This window comes from Sebastes umbrosus, chromosome 3, assembly GCF_015220745.1.
Source record: "Sebastes umbrosus isolate fSebUmb1 chromosome 3, fSebUmb1.pri, whole genome shotgun sequence".
Lineage (NCBI taxonomy): Eukaryota > Metazoa > Chordata > Actinopteri > Perciformes > Sebastidae > Sebastes > Sebastes umbrosus.
In genome coordinates, this window is record NC_051271.1 from 8,447,157 (window position 1) to 8,474,668 (window position 27,512).

At 41.2% G+C, this 27,512-nt stretch overlaps 1 protein-coding gene across 1 annotated transcript in view; it reads left to right on the top strand.

Moving 5' to 3' along the window:
- usp43a (ubiquitin specific peptidase 43a) overlaps positions 1-27,512 on the top strand; it is a 132,343-nt gene that overhangs the window by 20,003 nt on the left and 84,828 nt on the right. The window contains exon 3 of the mRNA XM_037762176.1: positions 26,231-26,334. Coding sequence (XP_037618104.1) covers positions 26,231-26,334 — 104 coding nt within the window. The remainder of the gene's footprint in view (positions 1-26,230; positions 26,335-27,512) is intronic.

Genomic DNA, 27,512 nt, shown 5'->3' on the forward strand with positions numbered 1-27,512 from the left:
CTGATTGCTTGAGTTTACTTTTAACAACAGCAACCCTGTCAAATAAATAGTCTGCTAACAACTTATATAACCTCCTGAGGAGAACAGTGCTTTACACTGTAGAAAGTAACTACATTTTCATCCTTGCAACCTGTGCCTTACCTGCCTCTTTGTCACATTTTTGACAGCCTCTCGATGCTGTGACTTTTTTCTTTCGATCTCATTATTATTCCTGTCATGATTTATTCTCTTGAGGTGTGTTGAAATTCTTAAGGAACAGGTGTAATGAGTTCCCCTTAAAACAAGTACATATTCATGGTTATGTTTCACTATTTTACTCACGACTCACGGTGTTGATTGTCAGGAAAACAAAACATGTGTTGTCTGCTAATTCTGGCGAAGACATAGTGCATCTTTACCCCTACCCTAAATCTTTATAATTATTGAATGATGTGAGGTAGGCTTATGCAATCATATATATTTTACGGCATAGCTGAATGTATAGTTTCCCACAGATCAGAAAAAATAAGAGCCGGGAGTCTGAGTCCAGTCACATGTTTCCTTGAGATGTGTTGGTGACACATTCCTCTGGGAACTGAAATCCATTTTAACTGGATATTGAGACAGCATGGACATATATGGATATTTATATATACTGATTTAAGATGCTTTTCTGTGTAGGTGTTTCAGAATCAGAATCAGGTTTATTTGCCAAGTACATAAATACAAGGAATTTTAGTCCGGTTCACTCTCAATGTACTTACACAGAAATAGAAATAACAGCTAGGGACAAGGATAACAAAGCTGAACAGATAAAGGTGAGGAATAGACAGGATTGTTATGTAACAAAGTAGTGAAAGAAATAGGTGTATATATGAATATTATATAAATATATATAAAAAAGCACCAATGACCAATATTGAAATAAGAAATAAACTAAAATGTCTGATACAAGTCAAGTGTTCTGGAAGTTGTAAACAATACAAATAGTGCAAAGAAATAAATACTGAATGGATATACATGGACTGGATGATAATATTTGGAGCATTATTTAAAGTTTTTCGCAACGAACTAGTATGACATGGTTGGTACCAATGGATTCCTTAGGGTTTCCAGTTTCATATGATGCTGGTATCTTTGCTCTAGCTTTAAAAATGAGCCTGCTACAACTGCTGAAAAATCGATTGCGTTAAAGAAATTAATGGCATTAAAACAATTTTGCATTAACGTGTTATTGTTGCGTTAACAGCCCTAATATTAACATATATGTAAATTGAGGTGGACAAAACGTGTACAGAATAAATCAGTGTACAAGCTAATTTTAGGCAGTATACCTTTGCAAACAAAACCTTCTTTGTGCAGCACACCTGCTGTACGAGCAGTGGGACCAGTGCAGCAGCTTCACACAACTAACATTACGTAACACAGAACTGTGAACACACACGAAGGCAGCTCAGTAATGTTAATCCTCCTTCCAATGGGACCTCGCTGAACTCGCTTGGTTTCCCTCTCGCCTCACTGCCACCACATCAGTAGCATTCCTTACTGGCTAACAGAAGCAACCTAACCCACTGTGAAATCATAGCTTTGTGCACAGTAACTTCTCAAATCATCGTTGTTTTCTCGCTGTCAGCGAGAGATAAACTGTGGCAGTAGTTATTAGATATATAAGAGAAACATTGTGGTTTTGTTAAGCAAGCGCAGAAAAGATTAGATTAATGTCATCTCCCTTGGCTCACATGTTGCCAAACTGGCAGCTTTTGTCTTCCAGCAAAAGAGGGAGAAATAGCTTATGCTGTAAGTGAGAGAGGCTTTTTCTTGACCCAATGTTGCTGCTTCGTATGAGCCGGGCAGATTACATGATAAGGTCAGAATCACACTCAGAACTGGTGCATTATATTCTCCCCTTAGGCCTCAGCACTTCTCAAAATATGAGCAAGATTGGTTAAACTATCCTGATGTGTCTGGTGAGGAAAAACAAAGGCTCAAACCAACAAACTCAAGCTTCGCGTTTTCAGAGTGGCATGAATTTCAGTGTGTTCATTGAGTGAGCACATGAAGCGCAGCTACATTTTTTGCCTCAGGCCCTCCATGAGTGGGATTTAGAGCGAGTGCATTTAAAACCTCATCCATCTTACCCTATGGACAGTAGTGGGACGCAAGGTTTGCCAATGCAACACCAGTGCCAAGACATTATGTATGCATTATTCCATTTTAAATGTCGATAGTGGTCGGCTTTTCTGCCCCAGGAGGGTCGACTGTGGAGGGAGGGAGAGAGAGAAGAAATCCCATGGCCCCGGAGCCAGCTGCATAGACTTTGAAATCGGGTCAGTGGATGCGGTAAAGCGAGCAAGCCCTTTTATCGACAGGGACAGAAATAGTGAGTTTGATAGCCCTCCATGCGATTTTTGGCTCATGTTCTCCACGTGGGGGGGGCAACGTCTATGAATGAGATGAATCTGCTGACAGGTACATTGACAGGGAGAGGTTGACGAGTCCTTGATCTGGTGTCCGTGTCAGTCACCATCAGTGTTCTGATATCTCATCCACCTCTTTATGCTATGTTCACACTACGAGCGCCAAAACCATAAAACGGCCAAGCTTGACCAGCTACATTGTCGGCGAGTCGCTGTTGAGGTGTTGCTAAAGCGCTTGTTGACGTAGTTATGTTGTTAAATAGTGCTGGGAACTGGCTGACGGCAAGAAAAAGGTTTTCTTCCATGTTTTTAGATGGAATGGAACAAAAACATATGATTGGTTGACGCTTCGCCGCATCATTGGAGCGCTGAAAAAAAGTTAGGCCAGCTCAACTTTGATTTGTAGCGCCTCACACAGCGACAAGTGTTGGACATCAGTTTGTAGCTTCATGTCATCACCATGTAGTGTGAACATAGCATTAGTTTTATGTATAAATAAACAACACGTTCTCATCCCAGCTCGTCACATACTGACGCTTTGTCCGAACCCCTTTGGTTTAGCCCAGCACATCAAACTATGACGCTCCACTACGGTGTACGACCACGACTACTGCTTCTTCTAACAAAAACTATGAAAGAATTAAGAAAATATCGTTGACAGGTCCTTTACAGTGACTATAGAACTATAAAGAGGCAAGAACCCTTCTTAAATCACTGTAAAATAGCTGTTGCAGAATGACAGTAACACACTTGTAGAAAAAAATCAAAAGCTTCATACATATTTCATCTTTAATAAGTAATTCAATTTCTTAGTTTTTCCCCAGAGTTGTTGAGTCGAGATTGCAGTTGTTAATATTTTAAACATAAATCAGAGCATTTATCTGATTTTAAAAACAGCTTTGAACTAATTCAGAACTTAGAACAAAAAAAAACTAACTTAATTTCACAGATACTACAGACTAAATTATTAGTAGTATTAGTATTATTTATTTGTATTTATTTATTTAATATGTATTTGTTAGGGACAAATACAGTATACATATAGAATTGCACAACAAATATTTAATGCAATATTTCACAGCATTTATAGCTACTGCTATTTTCCAGTGCCATCGTTAATCATATTTTTCAATAACCAAATCGTATTTTCAATGCTGCTGAAATCCCAATGTATGTATGTAATGTCCCCAATGTACGATCCGGTCGCCCGGTGTGGAATGCGCCACACGAATCCAATGTGAGGTGTAAATATTTGATGAAACACCAACAGAGACTGTGGTCTAAGAGCAATCATGTTTTTGTGTCATGAAATATTCTGCTTTAATCAATATTTGTTGGCGTTTAGCCTTTCAAAAACGTTTTTTTCACCTCCTGCAGCAGCTCTCCACAGCAACAGCAGAGGCAGCATACTGTATGTGTAAATGTGTACATCAATAAAATAATAATAACCGTTTAACCGACTAGTATTTCTGCTGCCATATAGTGAGGATAGCAACGTTTAATCAACTATTCGTCCAATCGCGCACATCCCTACTATTGGTTAATGACGCAAATTTGTGTGTCATAGTTCACCAGAGTTGACAGTTAAATGGTCACAGGTTTACTGAGATGAAACAAAACATCGTTCCTCTTTTGCTTCACCATCTTAAGAATTGTGTGCAGAAGAACTTGCCGTACCAGGACAGCGTCACATATGACGTCACAGAAGTTAAGTCAAACTAGCCGAGAACATTCTATTTCTTTTGGCGAGACATCGTGAGGCTTCCCAGATGCTGGATGAAACTAAATAAAGATGACTGATGGAGGGGAAGAGTGACCACCAGACACCATTTCCTGCCCTCCCCCTGGTGTTTGTGTCACATCCAGGTGAAGTTGTTCTGTTGCGAGGCTCCTCTGTCGCCATCGGGTCGCCCACACCCTTCTCTCCTCCTGCTCTCAATCTCACACAGGTTACATCAAAGCAGCGTAACCCCTGCCACCGCCAACGCCCCGCGCTCGGACAGAAACCCGATTTTAACTGCAAGTGACATTTCTGAGATGCCGCAAATTCCTCCTGACAGAGAGGGAGAACAAAGAGAGAGAGCGAGATTTCCTGAAGGAGACGTCCAAGAGTGTTTTGTTTGTGGCGAGTCTTTCCTTTTGATGCATTTATCAAAGAAGGTCACTGTTGCAGAAAAGGGGGGAAATGTTTGATGATAGAAATTAAATCTTAAAACTTGTTGTTGCTAGTCTGTTGACTAGAGAAGGCCTTCACAACACCGACGTCATTTCAGCAGTTATTACATGACTTACAAACGTAAGTAAGACGTACAACATCAATTTTAGGAGTGATTCTGAGCGTTTCTATATTTTATCAGTGTGAAGCAGTCTGGACAGTGAGTGGACGGGGTCAGCTAATCCCCCTGTGCTATCCTTTCCTATCTAATAGGATTTACACAGGAGGGGGGAGAAAGAAACTTTTTTGAAATATTTCTCAACATATATTTCTGCCTCCTCTTTTCTTGCCACAGCTTCATCCATAATTCAGCCTGTTCAAATGTCTTTTTTTTAAGCCTCTTTCTTGACGTAATGTCTCGGATCTATCTGCTAGTGAGGGTTGAATGACTGAGTAGGCCTTCTCATCGCCTGTCACTCCTCCTCTCCTGCAACTCTGTTAGATTTCTGGAGAAATTAAATTTGGATTCATTGGTAGCATTAGTGCTGCTGTGTGAAAGTTGCCCAGCTCTTTGGTATTCCTCTGTGTCACCTGAATAAATGTCATCTACAGACTAAGGGTGGGAAAAAAAAATCTACGGCATAGTATCGCAATATTTTGCGTGGCAATATTGTATAGATACACGAATGTCAAGTATGGATCTTTTATTATATAAACTAATAACCTCCTAACAATCCGATGGCCCGCCGGCTGGCCCGGCCGCTATTCTGTCTTCTAGAGGTTGTACCGGTCGTAAAGCTAGAGTGAAGATACCGGTATCATACGAACCTAGAAAACCTAAGGAATTGATGGTACCAACCATGTCATGTTCGCTTGTCGGGAAGAATGCTTAATATCGCTAAAAAGTTATGCTACATTTTGGAGAGGAAAAACTGGCATGGCCATTTTCAAAGGGGTCCCTTGACCTCTGACCTCAAGATATGTGAACGAAAACTCTGAGATGAACAGAGTGAAAACTGTATCTTATTAGATAAAATAGATGTTGACGTCATAATTGACAATTCGCAGTTGAAAAAAAGCTAATATATTGCAATATATCTTATCGCAATACTCAGCATATTGCAACATATCGTGATAATGTTGTATTGTGAGGCCTCTGGTGATTCCCGCTACACACTGCCTTTACAAAAAAGCTCCTGCTTTCTTGGAAACTTGGGAATTGAGACACCCCTGCCACTGTTTAACCTTGATTTAAGTATCCAAACTTCTCTCTGCTTCATTGTCTCATCTCTTTAGAACATTCAATGAGGCAAATTGAAAGAAAGACACAGGGGTGACAGAGTACGAGGGAGGGCGAAGGAGGTTGGCTGTCTTTTGGTATGCGAGTGCACATCTAGTGCATAAATGCACTCCCCCACGATCTCACTTGAGAAGCATCAGTTACAATACTGATAACAAGGAGAAGTACCCAGAAAGGAAGTTAGGAAGGAATAAAAGGCCAGAGGACATTATTATATTCATTTTTGAGAGTAGTTAGGGGGAGGTTGGGATTTTCTGTGACAGGTTGCTTGGAGATGAGAAGACGGATCCTGCAGAGATATAAAGCCAGAGAAGCCAGTATTCGAGGGTTTCTACACCAAGTGTTTGAGCACCAGTATCTCTTCCAAACGGGTGTTTTCTGAGGCGTCAGGGAGACGCAAATGTAACTTGACAATTCCTGCTTCTATTCTCTCACGGCCAAACCACAACACAGGTTAAGTTTTTGCAGCAGATGTAAGCGTGGAAACACGTCCAAGGATCAAAATCGATGCAGCAGAACCAGAGATATCGTCTTTTCAATGGATTCTTCTTCCTTGTCAAAACTACATTACCCACAATGCAATTCGACCGCCAACAGTTTGGTCGAAGATTAGGGTGTGTTACGCTAGTAGCGACTAATGTAGCCTTGAGCTGTTAGCCTCAAACAGAGATGAGGAGCTGCTACAGAGGTCTGATGACCTCACTTCTTTCTAATGCCTGACTTATGCTTGCTGCATCCGCAAGTGTCTGCACGGCCAAAGTGACGTCACGCCATCAGACACAGCCCTTCACGGGTGTTCCTTGCGGCAGGATTGGTCTGTGCACATCCAAATTTTCTAACTACTTGGACACAGATGGCTGGAGAAAATGGAGAAATTTGTGGATCTTTGACAATGTTGGTTTGCCGCGAGGAGAAACCCGCACGGAGCATTAAGTATAACGGTGCGCTACACAAAACGTGCAGTCATCGTCATCGCCGTTTATTCAAATGTAACGGCTATTTTTCCTTCAACTCTCGTACCAAATTCATCCCGAAATTAATTTTCATCTTTCCCGATCACATTTTTTTTCCCCCCTTGGACGTCCTTAAGCTCGAGCCCTGCAGCTTTTCCTGCCAGAGGAGTCCCAGCCTCCTTATCCATAAAACTGTCCTGATTCTTACTGTTCTCCACAATCCCAAAATGCACTTATCAGCTTTAGTATCAGCTATAAATATGATATCCATGGCTTTAACTTTAACTTGAATTAAAATTGAAACCACCACTCAGCTTAACAAAACATCTCCAGTGAAAATGCTGTTGACCCTCATGCAAACGACTGCTCAAAATCTGGATAGACCTGTTTGGCCCTGCAGTAGAAAACACAGAAACCATGCATAACATTTCTGTGCAGAGAACTAAGTAGCATAGAAGCAAGTAGAAACCAGAGTATCCAGATTTTTGTGAGCAGAGGGATCTGAAGTAGGGACCCGTCACCCGGCTATGGAGCAGCCCTCCAGAGGAGCGCCGTGGCTGAAATGCCACGCTGCGGGAGGTTATGAAATATTAAACGTGTCCTCTCTGGGGGGCCAAACAGTTCCACACAGAGACAGAGAGACACAGAGGAGATTTGTAAGTGGCAGCAACATTAGCGCAGCGATTGATTCATGCTCAGGAGATGGCTGTGGGTGCATCCTATCTACTGACCACCTCTCCTGTCCTCTGCACTTCCTTTCACGTCCTACTGGTGTCCTCTCTATGTGCGCGTGCGTTCGCGTGTGACAGCGGATGGAAGAGTTTTCGGGACGAGCTTTTAAAACCCTCTCTTGCATGTTTGACAAGAGCAGACAGAGATGCCCTCGCATGCTCTCTCTTTCCTCCATCTTAGCTTCCCATTTTACCAAGCAGTGATCCTCTTTTAGGTCAGGAGTGTGTGTTTTTTTCTTCGCCCGTTTCTCTATACTTCTTCCAGCTCGCCTGCCAGTACACACAAACACACACACACATACAAGGATCCAGTTGACTGAAGTACAGTAGCTCCAGGTGGGCATCACAGACACTGCCACCAGCACCAACAAACAGGTGGACGTTCAGTGTAAAAGGCTTTTAATGGATCGTACTACGCGAATGAAATATTCAGGACATTTCTTTGGAAACATTTAATTAAATACATTAATGTTTCAAAGGATGTCCTTCTTTAAATAGTTCAAGAACATCTGAAAGATAAACTTCTGTCTATGCCGAGCGAGAGAAAGAGAGAGAGAGAGGGAATGAAAGTGAAAGTCCGACTGAGAGAAAAGTGGAGAAAGAGTGGAGGGGAGTTGGTAGAGAGGTTCCTCTAATGAAGATTAGGGTGAATTGAGGACTACGGGAAGTTAATGGAAGTTAGACTATAAATGCTGCAGGATTCAGCTCTTACGTTCTGAGCATAAAATAGGAGTCCTTTCAGAAAGAGCTCTGCACAAATGTTGAATTTAATGACCTTCACATTCTGTAATTGCATATCCTTTTTATTAGGACTTATTTAAAGAGGTGAAAGTAAATTCTCTGACTTTAAGGGGCCCTGGGAAAACAGAATATCACTATCACTCCTTTTGGGCAACAATGGAGATCCATGGCACGGATGAATAAACCTGCTGTGATACTTGTTAGTAGAATCAATTCATAGTTGGTTTTGGTTGCTTCGTCAGATTTGTTATCAGTAAAAAAATATATAATATTACCGGTCTTATCCTTTAATGTAATTTATTTAAGTATCATTTTAAGACTGGAAGTAATTTGTTCTTGACACTGGAGGAAACTTATCTTGTAAAAGTAATTGTAACGCATTAATGCAAATTTGACTTAACACCACTAATTTCTTTAACGCTATAATGCAACTTGTGATTTTTTGTAATTGAAAATGTGTTCTATGGGTACCCACGAGTCTCCCCTTTACAGACATGCCCACTTTATGATAATCACACGCAGTTTGGGGCAAGTCATAGTCAAGTCAGCACACTGACACACTGACAGCTGTTGTTGCCTGTTGGGCTTCAGTTCCCCATGTTATGATTTGAGCATATTTTATGCTAAATGCAGTACCTGTGAGGGTTTCTGGAAAATATCTGTCATTGTTTTGTGTTGCAAATTGATTTCCAATAATACATTTATACATACATTTGCATAAAGTAAGCATATTTGCCCACTGTCATGTTGATAAGAGTATTAAATACTAAGGTACATTTTTAACATAAACAATGTGTGATTAATTTGCAATTAATCCTGGACAATCATGAGATTAATTGCAATCAAATATCTTAATCGATAGGCCGCCCTAATTGCAATATATTGTGATTTGCATGTGAAATGCATAAAATCTGAGTAAAAAAAGTTTACTTTTTTATGCAATCAGAACAGTGGGATCTGCATTTTTGCATTTATCACAGTTACTGTACCATCCAACATCATCGCACAACTTTTTGTGTAATCTGTAATCTGCAACATAATATTGTGATACTCAAGTGTATCGATATTTTCTTAAACCCCTAATGTTTACAGTAACAACACACTTTCCTGTGACAGAAGGTCATCTATTATTTGGTTGGTCTGGTTTTTGTATATTAACAGGTGTACGTCTAACACAGCGTACATGGTGATAAGTAAAATCTTACCTATCCCAGTTTTTGAGTGGGCAGTTATTGAAGTTTCCTGAACTGCAGCCCACATTCATCTGCTTTGTTATAATCCCTGTTGGCTGTTTTAAATTACACAGCAGGTTTTCTGATAAGGTGATTGGACGAAAGGTGTAAAAGTAGCTCTGTAGATTCAGAGGTATTAGATCTCACGTGTGTGTGTGTTTTTTTGCAGTAATTAATGTGGAGATAAAAGGTACCTGTTGGCTATTCGTTGCTCACATTGTCACCTTGGAGTACGTCTGACAGGCCGTGAGGAAAATAACCAATCTACCTCACATCCTCAGAGGGATTTCTTTAACGTTTTTCACACTCATTATCGTCTGTCCTCTGTGTGACCAGCGTTTGGTGTTGAGAACCGGTCCTGCTGGTAGAAACTGAAAGGAGTTATGGACATGCTTTTAGTTGGTCTTATTCAGGTAAACATAGTCTGTCCTGCAGGTTCATTGTTGCGTAACCTCCTCCACCACACCCTCCTTTACAAGCTTTTCCTCCTAATATGGTTGTGTCTTCCTGGAGACATCGCCTGTAGAACATGACTGGTAGCTGCAGAGCAGTCTGACCTGTTCCTGTCACCTGTTCTACATTGTTCATCATTGTCCTCTGCAGGGGCCTGAACTGAAAAGAAAGTATTTATATCTCACTCAAGTTATTTAGTTTCACATTCAGTCATAAAAGTGAACAATGGTAAAAAAAAAAAAAAGCTGCTTGTATTTAGAAGAAAAACAATAATGACCTCACATGGTACATTGTTTTTACAAGTGTAAGAAAATGAAGATATTTTAGTCTCTCAGTGTTTCAGATTAATCAGCTTGTTTGCAATGTGACACTTTAGATTGCGGTCGACTCCGCGTGGGTGTATTTGTGTTTTCCCTAGGTTTTAGCGAGGCTTAAGTGTTAATGTGCCAGTGTGGCAGATTTCGCAGAAGGATAAAGGGTTTCAAAAAACAGACACGGACCTTGCGGCTCTAAATAGAAGCCCTTTAAACAGTAAAGCAGAATTATTACTTACACAAATGTCTCTACGGACAATTCACAGAGTGTTTTTAAGTGGTAATTTAAAAAAAAAACACTTCGGAGGGACCAACTAAGGCTTTAATAGTGTCTTTGTGAGACACAGAGAGACATGAAATATCACTTTTCTGGTCATTTTTGTTTGTTCCAAGTCATATCTTAAAGTTTAGAGCAAAAAGTAAATATTACTGTTTATTGACTTTCAGTATCATATTCATATTTGTCATACTATTTATTTTTTATATGTTCATTGCATTTAACATAAATTTTATAGAAAATTGCATACATCTGTCATATCAGGATATCATTTATATATAAAAAAATATTCTTTGTAATATTTTTTTCAATCGCATCGTTCAGCCTTTGTATTGAGTAGACTTGCCGTGGTAGTCGGTGTTACACGGTGGTCGGGCACACGCCGATTACATTACTTGCCCACCGCCCCCCACCGTCGTTTTTCTTTTTTTAATAGAAATAAAACCCATTTAGTTCATTTTGGCATATCAGCGGTGTTTTATCAAAACATAGTCGGACAACAGACGCTACAATATGAAAGTGGAATTATCAGCTCTGTATGGAGTCTCAGCTCAGAGTAGCAGGAGTCAGATTTCATACAAACGGGATGAGAGAGAGTTGGCAGACAAGATGATGGCGTAGGATTTGGTGTCGAAGTGAAAAGCAAAATTGCTATTTGGTATTACTTCAGATTTAAACCCAATGCTATAAGTGAACCATAACGTTAATGAGGCAATCGCCGTACGGAGGACGGAGTGGTCACTGCCGGTGTGCACAGGCTCTAGGTGGAAACCTGCAGCCTCTCAGCGAAATTTTGACCGAAGAGGCCAAACACAGCCATCCAGCGGTAAAGATAAAAGTAAGCGCTCTATATATGTTGAGCGCCGTCTTTTCTTGTAAAATGTCCGGTGTAATCAGTAATACCGGTATTGTCACAAGTTTATTAACCAGTGGGAAAATATCCTCACCGTCACATCCCTAGTATTGAGATTACCAGATAACAACAGACTCCTCACTCTAGCTTTTAGTGGCCTCAGTTGAAATGTGTCTCTTAAATCAACCAAAGCCAGACCTGATTCCTCCACTGAAGTGTGTTATGAATTGTGGGGATTTCCAGTGTAGCAAGAGTTTATGAGGACATTAACCAGTCTTATGAGTGATCACATTTCAGTTTAAAGTTCTCAGCTTGTCCTTTCGGTGTGAGATCTCTCCCTGTCTTTCCCAGAATGTCAAAAGTACACATCAACAACAACGCTGCTTCCTTCTTCTCTGTTAGGACCAGAGGCTTCGGCTCCACCGGCCACCTCAAAGCTCAACTCCTCTCAAAGCGATCGAGTGCAAACACCCATCCTCTTTAGAGACTAATTAATTCCTTCCCCTTCATCTCGATAAGTCGTGTCAATTTGTTTATTCCTCAAAATCAGTATTTGCTCTTCCAGTGTGCAGATGAGAGACACAGAGAGAGAGAGAGAGAGAGAGAGACGCAGAGATAGAAAGAGACAGAGAGAGAGAGAGATGGCTCGAGCCTCTACTGCCAAGCCAGATTTGGCTGTCAGAGCTTTGCCAGCAGCTCTTGTCTGAGGCTGCTTATTTTCTGTTCTGCCTTTGTTTTGGGCCGACTGGCATCTCCATAGTAACGGCCAGAGAGTGGCGGGTCTGGCTGCACTCGGCGCCACATGAAATGGAGTGGGTACATGCAGTGCTCTTCAGATAGGGATAGGCCCAAGATCACAGAAAGTTACATTGAAGCTATTTTCTCTTGGTCTTCACAACTAGTGCAATAAATCAATATCAATGAACAAAAGACATGCTGGCTTGGACACACTTTTGTTTTTGACGCTGTTCGAGTCAGAGTTAATGCACCAAGCAGAGCTTTATGACAGGGGAAGTGACAGTGGAGAAGGGGTTATGAGCAGAGGATGAGAGGTGGAAGAGGGGGGAGTAAAAATGCCTGCGGATTCCAGCGCTATCTCCCAGACTGCCATGTTACCGTAAGCCAGCTTTGAATAGGCCGAATTAGCGGCAGCCGTCCGGAGCTGAAAGAATAGGGGTGAGTCAGCCGCTTTATTGCGCGAACAGCGTTTCTTTCATTCCTCCCTTTCTCTGGACCGCTGTGTGCCCCCTCCTCTCTCTCTATGAGTCAGTCCCGATGTCGCTCTGACCGTGTCTCACCCTTTCCTATCTCTCTCTCTACTCCCACTTTCTTTCTGTCCGTCCTCTGTTTTAATAGAGAGAGCCAAAGTCCCGCCTGACTTCAGTGTTTGGTGGATCTGTTTCAATAGTTTTTTTGCATCGCTCTTTCTGAAAATTAAAACATGATACTGGAGATTTCTGTTCACACTTTAAGCTAAATGCAACAGCAAATTGTGACTAGCTCACTAGTTTTACTAAGAATAAGCAATGACTGTTTTTAGGGCTGAAATGACTTGTCAATTAATCGATTAGTAGTCCATCCAAGTTATTTACGGAATTAGTTATTTATAAAGCACCAACGTCAAACCTTTACGTCTTCACATGTGAGAATTTACTGCTTTTCTCTCTTATATCATTGTAAATTGAATATAATTGTATTTTCAAGCGTTAATCCAACAGAAAACTTAATATTAAGATGTTATCTTGGGGATCTGGGAAATTGTTAATTGCAGCCATAACTATTTTCTTACTTTGTTATGTTGTTGAAGTTATAAAGCGCTCAGTTTAATTTTTTTTCTACAATGGTCTAGGGCTGCAACTAAAAATAATTTCCATTATCAATTAATCTGTTAATTATTTTCTTGATTAATCGATTAGTTCTTTGGTCTATAAAATGTCAGAAAATGGTGAAAAATGTTGATCAGTGTTTCCCAAAGCCCAAGGTGACATCCTCAAATGTCTTGTTTTGTCCACAACTCAAAGATATTCAGTTTACTGTCATAGAGGAGTAAAGAAACCAGAAAATATTCACATTTAAGAAGCTGGAATCAGAGTATTTTGTACTTTTCTGTCTTAAAAAGATGACTCAAACCGATTAATCAATTTGCAAAATAGTTGCAGATTAATTTAATAGTTGAAAACTAATTGATTAATAGATTAATCGTTGCAGCTCTACAATGGTTGTTTTAGGACTCATTTGTCAGGCTCAGCTCTGTTAGATATGACTCAGCCTTCATCAGTCTAAGCTGTACTTTGTCAGCCTTAGCTGTTTGTAGGCATCATTCTTGAAGTTACTCTTTTTACTAGTTTTGAGATTATAAACACTGTCAACATTGCAGTGATAATTATGACTTGCATCTCCATATTTTTAAGATGAGCCTGAAGTTGCACAGCTGAAGCTGACGGTTTCAGAGCTAACTTGTAGCTGAGCCTGACAAGATGAGTCCTCTGGTGCCATCACCAGGCCCCATCAGTATAACAGCCTCACGGGGTGACTAGCATGGCAATAGACTTTTAGTTTTGTTAAATAATTAAACAAACACTGCTTGTTACACACATTTTTCTTAACATCCTGCTGTCACACTGTGGCCTTTGAATTCTCTTGTTATCTCTGCCTTTAAACAATGTGTCCTCCTCTCTTATCTGTCCTCTGTGTATTTCTTCTCTCTCTCTCTCTCTCTCTCTCTCTCTCTCTCTCTCTCTCTCTCTCTCTTCCTCCATCTCGTCTCGTTGACCTCGTTCAACCTCCGCCATGCCGCCTTTCCACACTGTTAATTTCAGGAGAGACGATTAGGGTCTTTAGCACAGCTTTATGTGCTATTAGAAGCTGTTTAATTAGAAAGTGAGCTGAAATGAACAAATCTCCAGTTCTCACATGGTGTTGACAAACTCAGGTGTTAGACACACTCACACACTCACACACACACACACACATGCTCGCTTGTATTAAAACCTGGCCTGTGCTGATAATATGAGTGCCATTCAAATGCTCTGGTGGCAGGCACTCTCTGAAAGACAAGAGTGGATCTGAGTATCTCCTGAAGCAGCCAACAGCTATGTCAACATTGGCTCGCCTAATTCGCACGCACAGTGGGAGACGTCATCTCTTCCTGCAGGAGACCGAAAACATCAAGCTGATAGCAGCAGCTAAAGTGTGGGCTACTTCGGCGCCGAACACACTCAAATATACACACACACACACAAAGACAAACAAGCTTAATAAGACAGTAACTGCACACTTAACTCATCAACACAGTCAAACAAAGGTGAACAGAGGAGAGAAACCAGACATGTCGTACAGTCCAGTCAATTAATTATACAATTATTAAAATGTGGTTGTGAGTGTTTGCTATTAAAGCTGTTTATTTGAGATGATGCTGCCGGGTGACCTTGTGACATGGTAACGTTAGCTGAATGGAAGTACTTTAAGCAAGCACCGTACTAATTACAGACACAACACAAAGCATCTAGGTTTTCACTTAGGCAGACGCAGAAGTGAATAATTTATTACAGTATTGGTGTGATGGTCTTGTGCCAGGTCCTCCTGCTATATTTAGTTTTTACTTAGTACCCTTCCTCCATTTATTCTATATTTCTTTATTCTTGCATTTTGAATATGTTCATTTCCTGAATTTGATTTTAAAAGTCGAGTAAAAGTGTAGTTCCTGGAATGGAAAAGTCCATGGTGCATTCAGTGCTGTTGGAAAGTCTGTTTAATGTGAGAAGTTGGTGTTCTGATTTTTGCGAATGCTTTTCAGATACCAGTTGTAATTTTCAGAAGTCTGAGCTTTACGGCAATACGTACACATATACACTTTATACTCTGATTGGTAAATCATGCTGTTCTACAGTATGTTATTTCTTTATAAAAGACTGTTGCTATATATAATGGCCCAGACACACTAACCTGACATCAAAGAACTAGCGGCAACGAAGGACGACCGTTGAGTCGCCTCTCGTCGCCTTTGTCTCAGGCAAAAAGTTGCACTCGAACACACCGCAAAGACGACAGCTGACGGCCAACTACCATGTACGTTCTGCGCTCGCGAGACAGGAAATAACTCTCGGCATTTGCCGAACATTTTCACACCACTCTCACTCACCACTTAGCTTCATTCCAGATGATCATGTCGCTGTGAAAATATCCGTGTATTGGAATGATCAGTTGAGATAAAGATGAAAAATGAGAAGAGCTTTTTGTGTTTTTCCTCTTGACTTTACTCGTTGGCTTGCTTTCCTCACTTGTTGAGGAAACTTGAGGACATGTAGGTGAAACTGTTCAAACCAATCAGCTCTCTTAGAAAAAATGTTTTATGGTTTATGGTCTTATCTAATATAGAAATGTGGCAGGATAGGTGCCGTATCCATTGGTCTTTGAGCCTTAGAACTACCACAGTCACTGCTGCCTTTGGCTGAGGACTCCATTTCCCAGCTTTTTATCATGAACATTTCTCCAGACCTCCATCATTTGAGCCAGAGGGGCATGGCTGCCTGAGATTACATGTCTGGTAGCTCCGGCTGAATTTGGCACTGCGGGATCACAGCTCTGGCTGAATTTGGCACTTTGGGATCCCAGCGCTTTGTCTCACTGTGTTGAAAACACATTTGGGAGAAGAACCATGGCAGCATCTCAAATTCATCCCCACCCATTCAAGTTTCTGTCATGCTCTGCTGTCGCAGTTTTGCTTCATCACCTCAGCGAACGGCGTCACTCTTGCTTCGTGACCACGAGCCGGAGACCGTTCGGTGATAGTCTTTTTGTGAGAAATCTGCACTATTATGAGCCTGTGTGAATGCACAGAAAGTGAAACAGAAAGGGAGCAGGCCCATGACAGTTAATGTATGATAGTGTGTGCATGTCTGTGAGATGTTTGGGTATGTGTGAGTGTGTGTAGGGATGACTCAGAGCAGTTGCTGGCAGCTAAGGTGAATGTGTTAAGCCCCTTGAGCCAGCCAGTTGATTAGAAATGTGGTTTGAGACGATAACTGAATCAGCGTCTTCCCTCAGCCATTTATTTTTCAGAGATTATTTTTAGTTTCAATAAAAGAGGTGTTTTTGTGCCCAACTGCAGCTGAACTCGCTCAGCACACTGACACAGTAGCATTATTCAAAATTACATTTCCTTATTGTCATTTTACAGAAGTGCCTTTGGGTCACTTCAGTAGCGGTATAGAAGTGCTACTTTCCTGCTGACATTGAAATAGGAAATTTATCAGTGTTAAAGGGATATTTTACTCACAAAATGATCATTTGTATATCAATTACTCACCCCCGTGTTACCTTTATTTTTCTCGCACGCCTCCATGGTGAATGAAGAATCAAAAAACAGAGAAAAGTCTTGATGAATTGAAGTTAATGGGGGCCGCATTTAACAACAGCAACACTTTATCAAAACATCTGTTTATGAACTCTCACACAACTCGTGCAGTATAATCCAAATCTTGTTTATCCAGTCGTATACTCACTACATCCAAAACACAAGCATTTTAACTAAAAACGTACTATATAAAACAATCTTACGCTTGGGCAGGCGTGCTACTCGTTTTTTGCGAGTCCAGTTTTAAGTAATTAAGTTTTAATTGATATGCAAATGGTCATTTTGTGGGTGAAATATTCCTTTAAAATATGAATTCACTGACACCAAGAGTGAAACCCATACTCTGTAGCTGCTGCTGCTGCTGCTGCTTGAACGCAGGCCTACAGGACTGAAAAAAGTAAACAAATATGAAAGGTTTGTCGTTTCTTTCGTCACAGAGGAAGGAGGCTGTAGCCAGCTTGGATTTAGCTTGACGTCTACATTTCATCTTTGTCTTTTACTTGCTATTTTGTCTTTTGTTGTGAAGCACTTTGTGATATCTGCTCTTGAAAGGTGCTATATTAATAAACTTATTATTGTTATTATTATTATATTCAAGCTGTTCCCAGCCGTTCTGCTCCATTAAAGACGAAGCTACAAAGATTTAGGGACACCTTTCAAGCCTTCAGTGGTTGCTGTTTCAAATTGCAAAAAGATAATTTCGTTTCCCAATTGTGAATAATAATTATGATCACAGGGATTTATTTTGGAGCTTTTGGTGTGTTAGCGCCGTGGTTGTAATCTGCATCCTTTTGGTCATTAGTCAGTCTCTCTACCTCCAGGCCAACCTGCCTCTCTTGGTTGGTTGTTCTCATGTTTTGTAGCTATAACAACTCGCCCATGCACACACACCAAACACCCACTCTTTCCCATTGTTGTAGTGATTTCAGATTCTTTTGCTTGCTACAACCCCCCACATACACACACACACACACACCTTCAAATATACAACCACACACAGCAAGCCAAACTCCCACTCACTCCCCAGCACGCTGCATAGGAGCGCCTCAGTAACGTCTCACATGAATGCGTGCCATAGGGAATCAGCAGGGCTTTGATAACAACGTATGTTTTCATGTAGGGATTGGAGTGTGAAGATCCCTGGAGGGAAGCAGGGCCTTTGCCAGAGGCATTGGGCCAAAGAGATTTACAGTGGCTGCACTGGAGAAATGTTTCACTGTTCACACAAAATTGAGTCCCAAAGAAAGGTGAGGTTTCTGAGGAGCAGGAGAAAAGTTCACAGTGATCACTTTTGCGTGCCTAGCCTGATAGTCTGTAGATTATGCAGCCTATAGATAAGATATATTTTAATGAAATACAATTGTACCGACAGAGTACAGTAGAGCACAAAAGCCTTTTCCATGCCGCGAGGCAGACAAGCGCTCGCGTCTGCCTGTCTATTCACATGAGGAGCGCAGAGACCCCGGGGATTCCAGCGGAGACGTCAGTTGAGTAGGCGGTCCTTAATGTGGCCCAGGACACATTTGTGTACACACTGCTAAAAGAATGGGGCCATATGTGGCCCAGGGCGCCTTTGAATGTGGTCTAACTGATCGGATCTCAACGCATCCTCAATGCGCCTTGAGTATGTTCACACCTGTTCTTAGAGCTCTCCACTTCAGAGATCTGATCACTGAGGATGCATGTTAATACCAGGTCTGAACAGGGCGATAATGTATATGCCACAAATTTGGCATCTTTGCTTGTAGAGTGAACTGCTTACATTTTTTGACAGTTTCTCTGATGTGAGAGTGCCTCGGTGGCTTTACCAAATCTTGCATGTTGTGATGTCCTGTAGTGGTGCAGTAGGGAGAGACAGGCACGAAGACAGCAGCACATATGAAAGCTGCAGGTGGGGAGATGGGTATTATGCAGCTACGCAGGATCCCAAGACAACCAGAGAAGCAATCTGCTCTTTGTTTTTAGCTTAGCTGTGTGCATATAGTGCTGACTACACACACACACACACACACACACACACACCACCACCAGGTGAGTTCCCTGGGATCCAGCAGTGGAGTGATGTTGACTAATTGCCAGTAACAAGGACATTAACACTATAGTAAAAGGTTACTGTGGCGCTGCTTCGTTTGATATGTGAGGAAAAACACCCTTTAGGTTTCACTGATATCATATATTATTATAAACTGTGTGAACAAGCGGTCTTGTTTCTTACGTCATCGCCAGTACATAGAAGGGCTGACTGGAGCGGCAGCATGACTTGTCTCTAATTTGACAACGCAGTGGTTGTGACTGTGCGTCCTTGAAGTTTATGTGTTGTGTGCACGTGCGCGTGTGTTTGCCCTGGTGAGCCTTTCGCATGAGTGTGTGCAGAAAGCGCAACATTCTCACTGATACACAATACCCAGGAGTCCTTGCTGCTCCTCTGATGCGATGATGCCGAGCTCTGCTGATGGTGGTGATATGTACCCGTTTGACCTCTCGCTCGTCGAGCAAACAGAAAGGGAGAACAAAAGAGTTGGAGGACACAATGTTCTTTTCAATGTGACCTTAGCTCTTTTTACACCTCTGAAAACTTGCTCAGTATGCTGGGAATGGCTTCGCTGGCAACGCTGAAAAGTAGTTCATTTTAGAGCATCGGTGTAATAATAGAAACAGGCTTTGTGTACTAAAGTTACCATCAACGCTCATCACAAATAATTCAGTTATTCTCGAAGGCATGTGTGTCCAAATCCCAGAACCCATTGCTACAAGACCTCCAGGCTTTTGGCTCGTACCCTGTATTAGATCACTTCTTTGTGCTTTAATCGACCAACACCTGGCCGTCTGGGCAAAAAACAATAAATAAAACGGGCTGTTAAAGCAAAAGCATGAGCAAAATATCCCTGACTGCAAAAAAAGCAGAAAAAGAGCCTTTTATTTTTAGCCCTTGAATGTTTCTTCTAGGCTTTTCCTCAGTTGCCTGATGTAGTTGTCACTTCTTATAACCCCCCTGAACCTACTCATCGCTCCAGTACCTTTTTCTGAAAGCAGCTCGTCTACAGTTTGACACTACAGTCATTAAGAGAAGAAGGCAAATGCAGCTTTTTTAGTTGGAGCATGCTGAGCTCTGAAACCAGGGCCGATAAGTAAATCTTAAAAAAATCAATTACACTGCCGGGGGCATGGAGATGCCGCCGGTAATTTTGTCCCCGAGCAACAGGAGGCAGTGGAATGTGGCCTAGATCTGTTAGCATTCAGAGTTTTTTTGGATTACACCCAGTGTGACAATTGAACAGCTTAGTGCTTCTGAATATTAGTATTCAGTTGTTATTGCTGCGGCCGGCCCCCGCATCTATTTTTGGCAGACGATAGCAGAGCTGGGACAACGTTGTGGTGGTATTCGTTATTCCCTGGGTGCTAAATAAAGAGACACAGTCTTTCTCTCTCTCTCTGTGTCTCCCTGTGTTTTAACTGTGTGTATCTGCTTCTGTTTCTTCAACATATACAGTATGTGTCTTTTTTTAGATATTAGTGCACAGGGCGAATGCTTGGCCTGTGTGATCACACACACAAGTTGCGGTTACTCGCTGTCAGAAACATCGGTGAAATACACTTAGCGGAGGTAATTTCCAAATAGGCGAATTAGTCTCCTGCTTTGACAAAACCACCACTGCTAGAAAGTAGAGCATGGATTTAATTAGCGGAGGTATTTTGCTGGCGGTAACATTATTAGTGTTATAAGTTAGTATCAAGTCTGACACCGGGGAAATACAGTCTTACTCACGGGGAAAAACTCACCCCAGTCACGGCTTACTCACGGTCAAACCGGTGAAATACACTGGTTTGATTCTGCTTCCAGTTGGCTGTCTGCTTGTGTTAACTCCAGGGAAGTGAGGAAGAGTCTGGTTGTAACGTTTTATCCAGCATCCATGTAATGTAGGCTATAATGTTAGTATAACTGCAGTCGATCAGCCTGCCCGTTACAGAAGTGAAGAAAAGTTGGGTTGTAATGTTATCCAGCGTTAGCGGGTTATATCCAGGATCCAGCAGCAGTGAACTGATCTGCGGTCTGCTGTTTTTTATTTAAAGTGTATTAATATTGAACGTGTCGTGTGTCCAAATTGCACCAAATTCGACAAAGCACTCCACGGGATCAGTCGATCAGATGAGTGAATCTCGCTTTATAGTTGGTTAGATACACACCTGCAGTTTCTGTCTTCCTATCACTGTCACTTACTCTAATTCTTGTACAATGGAGTCGTCTGTTTATCTGTTTTCATTAAATGGTTTATGACCTGTCCCACGTGTGCAGTGATAAGCCCTGGTTTTCATCAATTATGCCCAGAGAATTAACTAAGTATCAAAGCCAGTCTTTGTCTCCTACTCATATTCCTCTCTTCACCATCACAAGCAACTTTCTTTCTTTCTTGGCACTTTTTGTCCTCACCTAGATTAAGTGTGTATGAGGAAGATTGCAATAGGATTGCTACAGTATTGCTGAACTGCAAAATTCCTATTTTAATCTACAATTACTTGAAGCTGCAGTGTGTAGAATTGGACCAAATATGATTAAAAGAAATTCACTATATCCTGACAGGAGAGCATGAGACAGGTAATCTGAAAAAAAATCATGTGCCTCTGTGTCCTGCGGTGCTCCTAAGTGCATCTGCAAGATTTCACAGACCAAAGGGAGACAACCAATCAGAGCCGAGCTGGAGCCTGCCGTCTCTGAGCAGCTGTCAATCACTCGGGAACTCCGATCAAACGGTCAAACTAGGCAGCGCTGATCAAATATGAATCAATATTCTGTTACTGTAATGCATATTTCTAGCATTACATGTTTTCAGAAACATCTTGTAGTGTACTGTTTAGCTGTAAAATGAGAAAGTTTGTGACCCGACAGCCATGTTGAGATCAGTTGAGGACATACCAAGCACCGTCCACAGCCAATAGGAACGCTCTCTCTCTGAAATTACCTGTGATTGGCCAAAGTCTCCCATCACGGGCTAGATTTTTGAAAGCCTGAAAACAGAGCCATGAGGAGGTGCAGAAGTCTAGTTTTCTCTCAGAACACATGAATCACAATATGCTGAAAGGTTTTTATGTAATTTTTGCCCAATGATGCCAAAAACATTCTGCCTACTACAGGTTTAAGTGATCAAAATAAACCATGCATAATCCTACTGGTATTGAGGAATCTATCTTCAGTGTGCAGAAACAGAAATTACTACACCATGTACTCCGTTAAACATTATGCCATCAGTGACATATTCTAAATTGAACTTTACAGTGGTATATCATGTGCATCTGCAGGGTTTAACAGTTATCTTAAGGAGAATATGAGAGCAATTTCAGATCCGCAATTCATTTTACATCTTGAAACGCTGTTCAATGTGCAAACGCCATTAACTCTGCAAACTTGCCCGCAACCCTTGAATACCTGCCATGCTCTCGTCCTTGTGCTTTCATGAGAATAGTTGTTCTCACAGTACTTAGAATCTTACCTAGAAATTCAAGTGTGATCCTTCACTTGAATTTGTACAATAGATACTAGTCATTTTAGAATACTTGAGTTGAGTTTTTGTACTCATTCATCCACATTGGGCATGGTGCTTCAGAGAGACAGTATGGCAGATACTTCAGACAAACATGAATGGCTGATTAGCCTTTTTTTTATTTTCAGGCCACGCTGTGACTGATGAAAAAGTTCCCTGTTCTCATATGTTGATTGGGGGGAATGAGGCCAGGGTTTCCATGGTGATGCTTGTAACCTAGTCCGTCTCTGAGGGTCTGAGGATCGGTCTCCATTGTCCTCCAGGGAAGAGATGGAGAAAAGAGGGTGAAATTGAGAGAAAGAGAGGCGGTCACGGCTCGGCTTGTGATATACTAATGAGCGATGGTATATACATGTGAAATACACACTATTATTATTTAAATAGCACATTTTGAGTGGTGTATGCAGAGAAAAATTATAGAAATCTCATTTGATTCAGTGAAAATATGGCTCAGTGGAGCTGTAAGATCATATGTGATTGCCAGAGATTTTAAGTCCATCCAAGATTCAGAAGCTCTGCATCTCAAGTATGCATAATAACTATTCATTCTGGCACCCAACTCTGAGTGAAACCGATACTCACCAGCGCAAAATGGAAATTAAAGTTCAAATAGCCCCTGCTGCATGGCATGATCCCCAGGTGCCGATGAATCCCTTTTCCAATCTCTATAGCTCACACAGGCCTCCTAAACCGTCCGTTACGAGTGATGTGCTGCTCCGAGACAGTTCTGTTTTGTTTACACATCACTCGGTTATTTCTCGCCTTAATTCTGCTTTTATCTTACAGATAGCGTAAAGCCACGTCAAGATGGATATGCAGTATTTCTTGAGCAGATGGCTGAGGTGTGAGCATGTGGTAATACTGCTCCCAAACAGCTGTTTGTAGCTGATCTGCGTTTTCTACTCCGTTGTGTTGACTCTCGGTGTCCTCGCCAGACACTGTAGCACTAATTGGAAATCTTGTCTTGTGGTTTCTCTTGGTAACAAAAGATAGAGATATTACTATTGCATTTTGCAGTGATTTAAAGCATAATGAGCTTTTATGTTGTGTTTTTATCCACTTAGTAGAGATAAACATTAAAGTTAAGACAAGGCCAAGTCTGGAGATGGGCTGAGGTGGAGTTTGAAAGTAAATTGTCACACACAATTTTTTTTTGGCTTTGTGCTTTTGCCTCATTATATATTCTAGTAAAGAGCCCTTCCTTGGAGAAGTTTTCAAAGATGCCAAAAAGCAGCTCATTGTTTAAAATGTCTGCAGCAGTGATTGGATTTAGTTTGAACAATAGCAAAACTTCATCAAAATTGGATTGTCATTATTTCCGAAGACACGATGCGAGACCGGCGCAGAAAGTCTCATTTCCCTCGAGAAGGTGGAGAGACCAGACCTCGGTATCTCAATGGACTATGACTTGATTCGCTGCTTAATGTTTGAGTCCCACACAAGAGTTTGAGCCTGAATGTTATATTCCCCATTTAGTATCTGTGTACCACTTAATGATTTCTCAGAAGTTTGAAACGTCATCCTGATGAAACAGTTACAAAGTGTTCATCATTCACATCCGAAAGTAGTAGTATAGCAGTAGACTAATCTCTGCCCTGAGGAAGAGTTCATCCAGGTAATCTGTTTTAGGCCACCATTTCCAGGACTCGAAACACCTTAAAGTTTCAGACTTTTCCCTCTAGTAAATCTCTGTAAATTTACCCATAATTTATATGATGAAAAAAAACAGAATGAGTCTCTATAGGTACACCGGGTTTTGTTATACCACCAAGTAGTGCTTGGATTCCCAGTTGTCCTTTCTGTTGATGCCGTTCAATACATCACTGTCAGTAGTTTACTACATGTTTGTTTCACCAGTAGGGTCCTAGTGTTGTACATGCTGACTCAGTCACTGGCAATGTCTTACTGGGACACTTGATGGAACTGAAACATTTGGCACGTTTCCACCAAGCAGTCCAGTTCAGTTCAGTTCAGTTTGTTACACATTAGAATGGTTATTTTTGCGTTTCAAGTAACAAAATCATTATTTTTTCATATTCTTTTTTTAATTTTGATTCATACCTTGTTAAGGAAGTGATATTTTCAACTGGTTGTCCAGGTTAGGTCAAATAATCCTTTATTATATGTTGATGTGGAGTGTTCCAGCAGCAGAAGGACATGCGGTATCTCTCTTTCACACACCTCGGGTGAAGCAGCCTGTCACCGAAAGAGCTGTTTAACAATGCACATAGGGAAGCAGCACCTTTTGTAGGTCATCTTTTGAACATTGTAGTTTCACCACAGCAGACCCGCGTCACTAACACCTGCCGCCGTCACATCATCACTACGGAGCCTAGCGGAAATGCAGTCAGATTCTCTTAACACTGCGGTTTTCTTTTCCTAAGTCCTTCTGAATTCTTCTTCACATCTTTCCTTGACCTCATGACGTTTTCCATCGAGGTCAACGAAAAGCGGTTGGGAAAAGAAATTAGGACGTAATTTTTCAAATGCAGCTGAGGTCTAATTAGGCAGAGTAATTGAAAACACCTGTGTGGGTGCAGGGCCTTTAGACAAGTCTGCAGGGCACAATTTACAACCAATGCCAATGTTAAGTGCCAAAAAAGTTGTAGAAAAAGTAGTAGTGGTAGCCCATCACTCTGCAGAGAGGATGCCTTTTAACCTGCCTGAAATCTACAAACATAACTGTTTTTGCTGTGCACATATTCATACCTTACTGGTGCGTCGTTGCTCAAATGTTCCTCCAGCAAAAATAGCGTATCTTAAACTGTGCTGTAGTTCTAACATAATCGGTACAGGATGTTTGTCTGTACTATCAGACAACCGATCAACACTTTTTCCTAACTACATGCAGCATCAGACCTCGACTGAACTGCTCGTGTCTGTGTGTGTCTGGCCCGTGTGTTAAATCAGTCATTACCGCCTCGTGTTCACTGACAGCTTCAATAGCAACCATACAAGATAAAGATTCATCAATCTGTTGCTCTGTTTCCTCGAGTCACAGTTGTCCATCTTTTATTCATCACCTTCATTCTTTTATTCTTATATTTATCTTTGAAGTCTCTCTGCCCTCCCGCTGAGTCCGACGCAGCATGCAGGCTATCACAGTCGTTTAGTTTATTCAGCAGGCGAGGACGGTTGACATCTCACATATTTCAATGACTCCAGTCTGTGTTGATTGTTTACCATTTAAACTTTTCTTATTCTCCCAGACAGATGACATCCCCTCCCTGCTCTAACATTTTATGAATCATCTTTTTTTCCCCAGTTGATTTAATAGTCTCACTTTGTCTGTTTCTCATCTCCTTTCTCCTCCTCCTCTCTTTATCTGCATGTCTGATGTTTGATCATCTCATAGTTTATTGAAGAAGTAAATTCTATGGAGCAAAAATGCTGATTCACCCTTCTTACTCCTTTCTCAAGACTCACACCTCATTACTCAGGATTTGATTTTTTCGACAGTATATTCTCTAAATACTGCAGGCGAAAGGCAAAGTCCAAGATGTTGAGTTATTCTTTTATCTCCCATTCTGTCAATATCTGCAATCAAGTCTGGGTAAAGCTGCTATACACAAGAGCTCATTGGCTTCTGTTAAACAGAGTTTTGCATTATCTCTTCCTCCAAAATAATCTTTTGCCAGTGATATATCTAATGCCTGATATTAATTTGGGCAAACAGAGTAAAGACAGATGGGATAAAGATTCCTAATCAAAATTTGAAATTTAGACCGACAGCAACTTTTTTGTAAAATAAAGTCTTTCCTACTGCATGTAAGAAACTTGTTATTCTAACTTATTTCTATTTAATATCATTCAACATGATAATGTGTATTTGTGTTTATGCATCTGCCTGCAAAGTGTGCTCTCAAAAAGATATACCATGTCCACTAAAGTGATCATTTCTCTCCTTTCTGTCCCTCTTTCGCTGTCTGCAGGGACCCAGCTCATTGGACGATCCTTCCAGTCCCAGTTCAGCCAGCACACAGCAGCCTCGAGATCGACACAGTTTTGTCCAGGAACACTTCCAGGCTCAGTACAGGTGAGAAGCATAGACATGAGCAGCATGATCAGACGTCGCAAAAGCTTTCTTTCACTGTTATAACTTTGTATTGTTCCCCGTTTGTTGGCATTTAAGTTCAGGATGATGTCCAATCCACTGCTTTCTACTAGACTCTGTAACTTTTAGGAATTTAAGATGGCCACAGCGTGACCGAACGCACCATAAGCTCAAGTCTGATCGAGTAGATTCTGTAGCTAAACAAACCTTTCGTCCTATCTTGAAGTGCATAAATGCCCGAGAAGTAGTCCAGAAGAAAGTCTAAAGCCGTAGTTCACTTCTGATCCGTGTACGCTGAACACAAGACTGTGACTTCTTTCAAACTTTACGGGATGACTCAAAGGTGGATACCATTCATAACACTTTAAATACTTTAAGAGAACAAGTTTTCCGAGTTTGAGCAACATGCAATGTGTTGCTGGTTGTGTTTTGTATTGTTTTGTTTTCTATTAGTTCTTGTGAGTGTTTGCTTTGGGACCTCCAGTGGTTTATCCTGATATAATAAATTTGACCCCCAAAAAATGACAAAAAACTTCTGTCAAAAGCATATAACTCAAAGCTCTTAGCAAGAAGTAGGACAAGAACACATTTTTCTATCTTAAGTACCTTATCAATAATGCAGTAGGCAGGCTGGATTCCACCAGGCACTATATCTAATGTCCTGAGGTTGTGTTTAAATAAACAGAGAGCAATACATACCATTAAAGAGAATAGGTATTCAACACAGGTGAGAATATTTTTTCTCCCCTGCGGATGAGAATCAGTAGCTTGAGAAAGTAGGTCAGACAGACCTATGAAGGATTCAGGGGATTCTTTAGTACTGCCTTCTGGCTCTCTTTGCTTCATTCACAGAGGAAAGTCAGAAACCTTTTTTAGTCAGAAGGTTCTCTGGTTTAATAGAGTCTCTAATGGAAGTGACTCCAGACCTTTCAGTGACCCTGTCGGCACACTTGGCTGCGTACGTTTATTCACCTCTTACCTTCGCTTTCCACTTTCTGAGCAATGTAACCCTGATATAAGATGGTTAATAAGGAGAAAATGGCAGACTTGTTTCATTTCAGACTTAAATGTTGTGATTGTAAAATCACATTATTTGAAATGACTCACTTGGGGATAGCAGGGAAGAGAAATATTCTCTGTCTTTGCAAACGTTTTGTAAT